Raw genomic sequence first — 12122 nt, forward strand, 5'->3', positions numbered from 1 at the left:
AGTTATTGCAATCTTAATCGCAACTAAGTAAGCTGCCCTCTCCAGCATACTATCTATGCTTGTGGTGACAGGCCAGAGGGGTAATGTCCCTATGCTTTTCCCCATGGTCAAAATTGAGGCAGATTTATCCTTTTCAAATATGGAGGCACTCACCTCGGCAGTCTTCTCCGTTAGCAGATGTTAAAGGGGTGGCCGAGCCCTGCCTCTTCCTGGTGCTGACAGGCGCAGATGGGCCTGCCCTTGGCCCGGGCTTTGCCCAGCCGCGACTCCCGGCACTCCTGCTCGCTTCCCGCGCTGCGGGAGTCCTAAGCAGTTGTTAAGCGCCTCCTGGCACGTCCCAACCTCAGGCGCGACGTCCCTGCCACTAAGCTTGCTGGGAGGTGTAGTCTCCTACCTCCCAGCAGCCTTGATGGAAATAGAGGCAGCAGCGTCGGCGGCGGAAATGAGCATACGGGCTCTGCTGGCTCCCCTGTGGTGGCGGCTGAAGGCTGGATCGGCCATAGATGCATTGTGGAACAACTGGCAGTCGCTAACTGCAGCCTACAATTAACTGGCAATAGATCACTGCAGCCTACATATGGCATTTACATTTCTGTGCCATAGATGCATTTTGAAACAACTAGCAATTGCTTGGGGAAACCTGGGACCAGTTTTTCCCTAATTGCTTGTATTCTGACTCAGGGAGGACCTGGCCTGGCAGTTTAGGCTGGACTGTTCCCACTGGAGCAGGGTCAAGACTGATTTGCATATGGGTGGGTCCAAACAGAGGGGGCATGATGGGCTAAAATCAATGGATTGGGATGAGGACCGAGCGCATGCCAGTGACTGAGATTAAGTCAAGCATTCCATCCATTGCCTTGCTGTTGTTGCGGTTGATGTCCTTAGTGTGACGGATATGTCCAGACGTGGTACAGTGCTCACTGTGCAACTAGAATCAAGCTATACCAGGCTCAAGAACCCAGAATATGGGCAACACTGGTCCCATGTTGCTTGTATTCTGATCCAGGCTTGGCAGTTCAGGCTGGACCCTTCCCATTGGAGCAGGGTCAAGACTGATTGACATATGGCTGGGTCCGAACTGGGGTGTGTGGCCGAGATTAATTCAAGCATTCCATCCATCACCTTGTTGTTGTTGCATAGATGCCATTTTGAGCACCATCTACAGTGGACACGTAGCATAGATTTTAGGGAGAGGCACAGGTACTTTACCTCTACTTAACAGTTGTAAAGCACAAAGGGGCATATTCTCAAGCCCCTATTGCCACAGGAACGTCACTTTATTGACATTCCTGTGGCAATAGCGCCAGGGCCCTATTCTCAAGGCAGCGTTAATGCACTTAACATGGCTTAAAGCCATGTTAAGTGGCTTAACACTGCCTTGAGAATAGGGCTCCTTTAACGCTAAACTTAGCGTGAAAGGGGGCATGCAGTGGGTGTTGCTGTGGGTGTACCACCGCAACACCCATTGAGTTCAACGCTACTGCCTATTATCAAGGGCGGCAATACTAGGTGGCAGCGCCAAACTTAAGACCTAGAAAAATTAGGTCTTAATGTGGCTATACGTGGAGAAAACCTTTATTTCTCCTCGTTTTTGCTTTTTCCATGTGTGCTGCATGTAGCAGCACACATGGAAAAAGCAAACTGGCATTTTCAGTTTGTTAATGTACAGGAAGGGACACCTTCCTGTGCATTAACAAACCTCCCTGCTCGCAGACACCCTTGCGCTCTGGTGCAGGGGGGCCTGTTCCGGCGTTACATCGTGAGATTTAGCGCCATCGATGAAAGAAACGCCAGGCTGCACCACATTCTTGAGAATAGGGTGCAGCCTGGCGTTTCCGAAGTGGCAGTGAGAGGCGATAAGCCAAGGGGGCTAATGCCTCTCACCGCCACTTCTTTGTGAATATCACCCAAAGAGTTCTAAAGACTGAAAAGTCAGACATGAAAATATGGGACCACATCAGAAATTGTATTATTCCTTGCTGAATGACGGAAGCTCGAAAATGAAAAATGACAATGACAATGAAGACCGCTAAGTCTGTGTTGCAGAAAGTTTGTACTGCCTGAAATGAAAACAGTGGAAATCCATGCACACTATTTGTGCTACTTGTCGAATAAAGGATTGACAGAAGTCATTGGTACACAGGAAGCATGAAGCAAACTAACTTCAAACTGTTTTGGCTGATTTACTCATTAAGCATTGCTTAACATATATTTAACTAATTATTCAATTGTAATATATATACCTGTGTGAGGAAAATCTATTCGATTTTTAAAATTGAATAGGTACAAAAAAGAGTGCAGACCACATTACGCCGTTTTTAAAGTATTATTCGTGGATTAACACTTCTGTATAAAAAAAAATCCCCATAGTTCTCCCAAAATGAATTACTTGCTTTCAACATGGTGGTGTTTTGGTAATTTGTTTCTTCTTTTGTAACCTAGGGCAAAAATCCTTCTAGATTTAAGCTCTGTAGAAAAATCTCTTTTCCAAATTGTGTATCAAAAAATGAAGCATAGATTGGGAAAACTGATTTTTTTTGAGCACCTGTGTAAAGTTTCAATCATTTGACCCCAGATATGAGCTTACGTTGACGTACACATAGAAGAACTAATTACTAGCCTTTCCTTCACAACATAGTAACACACCTTGGTGTTTTTCATTTAGGTCATTGCAAGCAGCTTTCGATTGTGAGTTGCAGCATCTGCACCATTTCGCTTTACAGAAGATCATTTTCTTTTACTGAAGAGAAGAAGCTTTTCAGAAATAACATTGAAATAAAGCAATATGTGTGTCTTTCATGCAGATTGGTGCTGATATATGTGGCTTCTTCGATAATGTTTCAGAAGATCTATGCAGACGATGGATGCAGGTTGGAGCCTTTTACCCATTTTCCAGGAATCACAATGCGGAAAACTACATTGTAAGTTCCAGCTAATTAGCCCTGTTCATGTGCCTAATACATACAGGGATAAAGAATGTGATGGTTTCCCAGAAGGATCAGTTTGTAAAAACAGTGATAATAATTTCAGACATTGTCAGAATATCTCCTAGACTTGAGTCATTAAGTGTATCCTAATTTTAAATGTTCTTAGAGCAATTGGCATATGCATTTTAGATGGGATCAGTAGTAGGATCAGGATGCAAATTCCAGCATACCTTGAAATGGAGATTTTTCTATTGTAAGAATTATGTATGACAATTCTTGATTTGGTGGACCATAAGTGAAATTGTGGAAAACAGTTATCAGCCCTCACGAAATTGAACCTACATTGCATGGCTTTGAAGCTGTGTTGCACATAGTATTTTGAAAGGTGTGCGTGTGTGTGTGCATGTGTGTATAAAATGTTTGTTATACCTGTCAACCTTAGGGTGGTTGTGCGAAGTTGAGTTGTTGGCTGAATGATTAACCCTCTGGGAGCATGGCACAAATGTAGTCAGGCTTAACTTGCAGGCAATGTGCGAAGAATGTATGCAGCTCACAAACAGTAATAAAGTGAAATGCAACTCAGGAAAAATTCCACACCAATTTAGAACAATAGGGTACATTTGAATACATTATTTGACACCAAAACAACCAAAGTCCATTCAGTAGAACCAGAGTTCTAGCTCCAAGCTCACTGCATGAACAATGCTGAGGTTGACAAGTTCTTTGTATGAAGTCAGAGCACAACCTATTCAGTTGCAGGCTTTTGCAGTCCGATTTTAAGTCATAATTTTGAAAATACCACTTTTAGGAAGTTGGCATTTTCTTGCCTTAACTATTTTGTCCCTGCAAATACAAATGATGGGCGTGCACAGAATGACAAAGTCATATTTACATAGCTGGTCTCTGTTTGAAGAAGCATAGTGGATGGATTAGAAGGTGTTCCCAAAAGACTGTCAATGACTAGGCATTTGCAAGCACTCATCACCTTGGTGTTTTCCATACAGTGCAGTGGGTATATCGTAAATTGTTACAGAGGTTAACCTTTACTGAAAACGTCACTGATAAAGTTTGTCCACCCACAAACTGATTCAGAATGTCATACACATGTTTGGGGTTATATTCCAACACAAAATAACACTCAAATGTAGTTTGATAGGGTTAAAACAACTAATTTACACTCCAACCCTCAAAGCGGGTTACACATTGTATAAAGTTTTCACCTGTGGTCTAGAAACATCAAATCAATAAGTCCAAACCACGATGTTGTCATGCCTGTCATTAGTCACACTTTGTGTTGGTGACTAAGACACACAGTGTCATGCTGATGTTGGGTTGAAACTTATCCCACATATGTCATCTCACAAGGGATACCGCAGTATAATTAAATATTTATTTCACTCACATCAATTCCCACTTAAGCAGAGGCAAGAGCTAATCCACTCCTCATTACTCTGTATGCCATTAATAGGATTATCAATTAAGGATCTCCTTTCCATTTGAAATATCTGAGGATGACAGCAAACTCTCTGTTTGGTTCTAGTTCTATAAAAACAAATTTGTAGAGATTTAAGATATGGATGTAAGAAATCAACATATGGGGCATTTCAATCTGATATACTAAACCCATCTCTTGCAATGTTCCTCAGAGATTCTTGCTGTCTCTATACCTCTTCAACAACTACATAAGGAACTTGGTAAAAAATGTGTTCATTCCACTGCAGAACTAAATGTAAGCAGCCAGTGCTCAGATCAATATACCTTTGTATAGGAGTAAGGTACATCAAAAAAATCATAAACTGCTATAGAGAACTCATTTTTGGATGATTGACACCATTTTGTGCCATATTAAGCCCAACACATAGATCTTAATTACTTAAGGACAAATAGACAGTAATATCCTATTCTAGGTGCTGTTAGAATAAGGGTTCAGCTATAGAATAGTAAAAACTTCCACTGGAGCAAATATTTACATTCCCAATTCTATGCAGCCTAAATGGAAAATTACCCATAGCATCTCCAAAGTATTTCCCCCTCATGACTTATCTTTAGGTCAGTGAGCTCTAAGCAAGAAATTTATTGATTTTCAACTTTATGAAATGTAGATGAAAATCCATCTGTGTTATTAGCAATGGCTCAGGATTGATCTAAATCAGCTCTGATGGACTTATTCCAATTACCAGTTTTCAAGAGATCCCTGAAAATGCATCTATGCAAAATGAGATTCAGATCTCCATATCATCTTTAGCAACATGGTTCTCTTTATCAAGTGACCAGACTCTTACTAGAATACTAATAATGGGCACTCAAATATTACTTTGGTAAGCACTTAGGCTGTAACTATGCGATCCCTTACCAATGGTAGATGTACTGCAGGACCACTCAACTCGATTTCTGAACACTGCAACATGGCTTTGTGTGAACAGAATTATACTTTATGAATGTCTCAAATAAATGAATCAATCAATCAAGGAATCAATGAATAAAATAATGCACATAGAAAAATAGAGAGGGCGATCTTACCCCTTTTAGTTAGCTGATACATCAAGTAGCCTCACATCATGAATGATGCAGTGAATCTTAATGCAGTTATGATGAAAGGACATATGGGGATGCCATAGGGGTTTCAAATAAATGGTATTGAAATCAGTGATGTAGTTGACCTTGTTGATCAGCTTCAACACTCAATGTCGCCCATAACCTTTGTGACGATCTGGAAGTTTAAAATTTCAAAAACAAAAGTTTGTTGCTTGGTTTGCATTGTGTACCATGTAAGTGTCAGACAATAATAATGCAATGCTATATTGTGCTTTACTGGTTACTTTTACTTAGACACAAGTACTTGGGTAAGTTTAAAATAAAAGTGCACTAAACCTTAAACTTCTAACTGCAATTGGAGAAGAGGAATAAAGCTCCATAGAAGGTCTACTATCAACACCAGTTTTGGGAAAATAGATGGGTCCAATATCTATTTTATAATTAAGTTCTCATCTGTCATGGTGTTTATTGAAGAGGAAGTGCATTTTGCTAACTCAGGAGGTGAGCATTAGACTAGTTTCAGAGCTCGAGAATAGGTGAATTGGACACAATTTGGCCAAGGACTAACAGAGATTGTGGACTCTGAAAATGATAATCTAAAAGCGGCTAGAGAATTTTCATGAGCTTACCACATTGAGGTGCCCATGTTTACTTCAATCCCCAGCAATGCAGCTTTTTCTGAAGGGTCATTCTAAAGCTCTGAAAAGAGGAAAACCTTGCCATTGAAAGAAAATAGACTAGATGTTAAGAAACAAACAGTGGAGAATGTTGATTCTTAAAGGTTTAATGTATATAGAATTGCAATTTTATTAAAGGCAAGGAGACTTTATGCATTAACTTGTATTCACTCTTCTGAGCAGCAACACTTTAAAGTTTCCAGAATCAGAACTTTAGAACAACATCACAATAAATAGAACTCCCAAGTCTTCTTAAAACCCTCTGTCCATCAATTTCTTCCTCTTATGTTTATCTTCACCATAAATCTTCCTTCTTCTTCTTAATCCCATCTTGTAAATCTCACTGCTCTGAAACTACAAACACAAAAAATATATATTTTTTCTTCACACCATTTCATTTTTCTAAAACATATAGCAATGTTAATTATTCCTGAATAAACTGTATTATCTTTTAGCTGCCTTTAATAATGTTTTTTACTCCTGTGAAAAATAAAAAAACACCTCCTCTCAAATCAGGAAGGGTGTGGTGGGATAATGCTAGCCGCCTTGTCTTTAATAAAATCGTGATTCTATTTGCAGTAAACCATTAAGAATAGGCATTTTAAGGCAAGACAGGGGGCTAGCATTATTCATGCTTAAAGTTTCTCAAAACATAGTGTGAGACATGTTCTATAGGTCTAAAATACAATTTCCCAAAGTTATCTGCATTTTACCAATCAGCTGCTTATAATATGTCTTCATATATCTCTCCAGACATTAAAGATTTACTCGCCATAGCACCCCTGACAGTGTGGCTTATTCTCCTCCAAATTAATACCTGCCTCTTTCATTACAGACTTTACTCACCTAGCAATGTTTCCACTTGTGAGTCCTTTGAAAGGCTCTACATACTGATCTACCTTTGGACATCTCTTTTCTAGCATCCTTGATTCGTATTCCTTCATACATCTTACCACACACACCTTGGGTTATTTATCCAAACTTGAATAAAACACAGAAGTTGTCATAGTTTTTGTTCTATTTCTTATTTTGAATGACACACCTGTTGGTTAAAGAAATCTCTAATGCCCATACGTCTGACACTCTTTCAAAAGAAATCAAACAAAGAAAAGTTGCTAATTTCTACGTTAATTCTCTTCTTCCTACATATTTATTAATAGGCCATTATGGAAACATTCTCAAAACTAAATCCACATCATAAAGTGAGGGATATCTTGGTTTTGAAGGTCTTTTTAACCTTATTCCTTTCATTACTCTATAAATCAACGGATTTCTACCCCTTGATATTACCTGGATCAAAGAATGTCCTGTTTCCACAGCTGGTCTTTAACAATTGACCATCCAGTAAGATAAACCTTTATCAAACAACTCTGTTATAACATTCAAATCCCTTTGCAAACACTAATGTAACCAAACTCTCCATGCACTTCTATACCTTTTCCTGGTTCCTGGAGCCCAGCATTCATCAAAGAACCATGAAGCTGTTGCCGAATGATTTGTGCTTCTCCCTCTATCCCTGTAATCTTCCAAATTCGAATTTTGAGCAATACTGCTGCTTCTAGAGGATGCTGTCCTTCTTCTGTTCCCTTAAGAGCTGATCAAAGATGGTATCTACATAGCCATCTCCGATTCTCCAACACAGTTGGGAACTAGGGCTGATTTTCCAAAACCAAGTTAGTAACCATATCTGACATCTGTTCCCTGAACTGCAACATGCATTTCCTCTCATCCATGTCCAATCCTGCATGGATGCATCCACTGCATTTGCACCTGGATCTGTTCTCCAACTTTTATAATGAATCAGTTGTAATGTCAATTGCAAAGGAAATAGATCTACCTCTAATGGGCCCAAACATTTGTTAATCTCCCTGAATTACTTCATCTTCAATTTTCTATTGCTGTAATCTATTATATTCCTATAAATCCAATATGCCACTACATTGTGTATTCCTAGCAAATATTCTGCTTTCACCCACATTTTGTGTCCCAAAAAAACTTCCCGCAATCTACCAATCTTTTGGATCTACTGCCCCCTAATTTATTGATATAAGTTACTGCGGTAATGTTGTCCTTCTTCAACAAGACTAAGGTGCCTTACAATTGATGTTTAAAACTGTGAAGGGCAAACAGACCTGACTTCATATCTAAACAATTGGTATGTACCTCTTTCTCCAAGAAGTTCCAAATTCCCCTGTCTCCTGACCTGAACAATGTGCCCCCCATCCTGACATGCTGGCATCTGTTTCTAAAAAAAACTCCGGCAAAGTTCCAAAGATTGCCCGACCATTCCATGCTGCCAAATTTTCCATCCACCATTGCAATTCTTCCCTTGCTTCCATGTTCATTTTTATTTTGTCTCCGTTCCATAATGCTTTTGCTAATCCTGTTTTCTTTAGTCTTTTTAATGCCCTGTAGTGATATGTGCCTGAAAGAATTGCTTGTATTGAGGATGTTAAAAGACAAATGCCATGGGCTTTATTTCCTCCTTTCCCATCACATAATTCTCTTCTAATTTTATTCTATGGAAAGCTGTAACTGACTTTTACTGTGTCTATGACGAACACAAGAAATTCCAGACTATGGCTCAGAATTAGAACAGATTTCTCCACATTCCCAATAAATCCTAATGATTCTATTAGATCTCTTCCCAAAAGTTAATGAGTTTTCAACTCTGGTTCATAATTAAATTGTCTTCCAAACACATTCAATCTCACTCCCCTTTCTCTCAAATACCCTACCACTGCTTTGTAATACATCAAGGAGCTGATGACAAACTGAAAAGGAGACACTGAAATTGAGATAGTTACTTTCCATCTGAATTGTTAAAATCTGACTTTTTTCATCTATAGGTATTTTAAAATATGTATCCTTGAGATCCATCTTTACTAACCAATTCTATTCCTGTAACATACCCTTCATTTTCAAATTTCTCTGTTACATAAAAGTTCAAACTCCTTAAATGTATAACATGTCTCCATCCCTTGTCCTTTTTCCACTAGAAGTAGAGTACTGACAACACCTACTTTATCCTCCTTTATCAACATTATTGACTTTTTTACTAGCATTTGGTTTTTTTCTTCTGATACTACACTTTTTTGCTCTTTTTGAAAAATCAACTCTCTCGTTCCTGTTTTAGAACTGGTTCTGAATCAAAAACTAACCTGTCACACTCTGTAATTCCCAAGGATCAAACATTATTTCTTCTCATTGCTTCTGATAATACCATAGCCTTCCTAACACCTTTTGTTTGATAAAACCAGAATTGTTCCTCATCCTCACCTTGTCCTGAGTTTGTGTTTTGACCTCATCCCTGAAAAGGTCTATTTCTTCCCCCACTTCTTCTTTGGGTATAGAATCCTGTATTCTGTCTATAGCAACCACTTCCATGATTTCTTTTATTTCCATTGTTTTCTGCATAATGGTACTTATATTATCCTCAGCTGAGAGTTTGCCTTCTTCTCCCAGCACTCCAATAACAACTGTTTCCTCTAAAGATCTTCCTTAAGGAGAATTGTGCTTTATGAAGACGTATAAAAGTTTGGAAATATTTCCAAATACTGTTAAACATACCTACCAAATTAAAGGCCTTTTGCTTCCTTAATGCTTTCTTTTACACCCAACTCTCCTAACATATGATGTATACGCATACGTTTTCTGATGCTCTGCCAAAAGGCCAGCAATAGCGCTTTCTAATAAACATATCGCTCAATGGCACCATCCTCTTAAAAGGTGTATATTTCTATCTGTGCCTTTAAAATAGTCTTTCTCCACCAAATCAAACATTCTAGGCAGAGAACTGAGAATATAGAAAACTCAATCATGGCACTGTTTTAATGACTTCTCGAGTCCATTTATAGGGTCTCTGCCCAATTTGAAAAAAAAGTAATTAATTCTGGATTAATATTAGGTGTTGCAGTCCCCTTATCATCAACCACTGGATGTGATCATTCTACTCGCATAGTATTCTATTCCTTTTATCTTTATCTAATAGTTTCCTAATCCAGTGTTTTATATATTCTGCCACATGATCTAGTGGCCACCATTCTTTGCCCCTTGGGTGTCGCATTTCTTTGGAATAAAACAGCTTTTCACCTAGGGGATCGACCACAGACCTATTTCCTTTTCCCTTATTTTTAGAAATGTCATTGAAATCATCTTCTGAATTAACTTTGTAATTTATAACTTAAATATATTCATCTAAATCGTGGTGTTTGCCACTTTCATTCAAATCTTCATCATGTGCAATGCTAGAGTGCCCATTCTGCGTGCCAGTCTGGACATCCATTCCCTGCAAACCGCTGTGGACTCCTTTCTGTGACCCACTTGGATCTACTTTCTTTCAATCCGCATTTTTTATATGCTGTCTCTTTTAAAAATATTTTCCACCTGGACCCTTGTTAAAATACTTCTCCCCTTCTGAGATTGAAAAATACTCTTCATCCTCATTATTATTGTTAGGTCGCTTATTATGTAAAACGTCCTTCACTGTCTCTTTATCTGCCATAAGTATTTCCTAAGACACTATTTTCCTAATGAACTCTTCTTGCTTTAACTCCCCTGAATCCTGTTCAGTCTGTTTTTATCCAAATTGACTTCCTAAATATATTTTAATGGTTTTATCCCAAATGTAACTTGTTTTTAAAATATCACTGTATTGCTAGTAACTGTCAAAAAGTAAATTTTTTCACCCCTCTAAACGATCTCCTTAGAGAAACGTTGCTTAGCAACCAGATGCCAATTGGCGCACACTCGTGTATTGCACTCTATTTCCTTTAAATAAAATGATTTGCGATGATGTAGACTTCGCTTCTGTGTGCCCAATTTCCTTTAAAAGAAGGAGCCTATTGCACACATCATGCAGGATTAGTCATGCAATTCAAAATGGCGGTCACATTAGCTCATGCCGATTCAGATCGTTGGTTTGATTTTAAAAGACAAAAATGAACGCGAGGTTTGATGAAGAGGTAACTCTCTTTATTTTTTGTATTCAGAGCAAAATCCAGTAGTTCCAAATCAAAACGCATTGTTACATTTTTAAATAATGTGACTAGTATTTAGATATTAGAGAATTTTGCTCTCACAATAATTTGGTTTGTAATCTGGACAACTAAACTACAGCCATACATTGGGTTTAATTAACCATGCTATATAAAATATATTAACAACCAACATGCCTTATTATAATTTAATCCAGAAAATGCACCTTAATCCCTAAACTATAATATACATTGCATGCTATAAACCGATCTGCTCAGAAGCAGCAAATGAAGAGGAAGAAAATAGTGCACCGAGGGACTTTAGAGGACTTGAGAGTTCTACTTATTGTGAAGTAGTTCTAAAGTTCTGATTCAGGAAACTTTGAAGTGTTGCTGCTCAGAAGAGAGAATAAACGTTAATGCATAATTCTAGCCTAGTTTCTTGCCATAAAATACAGTGGTCCCCTAGATCACAACCTGCTCCCCCTGAGGCCATTAGACATTACTTCCAAAAGACTAGCTGGTCCCTAGGGATAGTTTCCCCATTGATTCAGATGGTTGGTGTCCGCGTAAAGGTTTGCAACCACAATTGTGTTCACAAACCATTGATATATGCCATTTTGAGGGCTTCCCCCAAAAGGAGGGGGATTCTCTTTTCACACTTCCTTTCATTTGTGATTCATAATGGGCCATAAAATCCTGTTTATGATTCAGAATGACTTTTCAGACATGTAAAAACAGTTTAATAATTAGTAAAAATCCCTTTTAACAGTTGCAAACCCTTTGATTTTGTGAATCTCAGGTGTTAGAAATGGGGGGTCTCTAGTTGGCAAGGGTTTGCACCTTTGTCCAAGTAGGGACCCTTCATTCAAGTCAGGATAAGGGAGTTACACTCCTAAAATAACCCCTGCTCACTCCCTTGGTAGCTTGGCATGAGCAGTCAGGATTATTTTAGAGGCAGTGTGTAAAGCATTTGCAGATAACCAACAGTAATACTGTGAAAACAT

The 12122-nt window shown here is 38.6% G+C and overlaps 1 protein-coding gene across 3 annotated transcripts in view; it reads left to right on the plus strand.

Annotated features, from left to right (window-relative positions):
• The window catches only part of LOC146785847 (maltase-glucoamylase-like), a 783978-nt gene that overhangs the window by 344269 nt on the left and 427587 nt on the right, over positions 1 to 12122 (plus strand). For all 3 annotated transcript variants that reach the window (XM_085635202.1, XM_085635203.1, XM_085635205.1), the window contains one exon: positions 2805 to 2921. In XM_085635202.1, coding sequence (XP_085491328.1) covers positions 2805 to 2921 — 117 coding nt within the window. The remainder of the gene's footprint in view (positions 1 to 2804; positions 2922 to 12122) is intronic.

The sequence above is a fragment of the Triturus cristatus genome, chromosome 11, assembly GCF_964204655.1.
Source record: "Triturus cristatus chromosome 11, aTriCri1.1, whole genome shotgun sequence".
NCBI classification, from domain to species: Eukaryota; Metazoa; Chordata; class Amphibia; order Caudata; family Salamandridae; genus Triturus; species Triturus cristatus.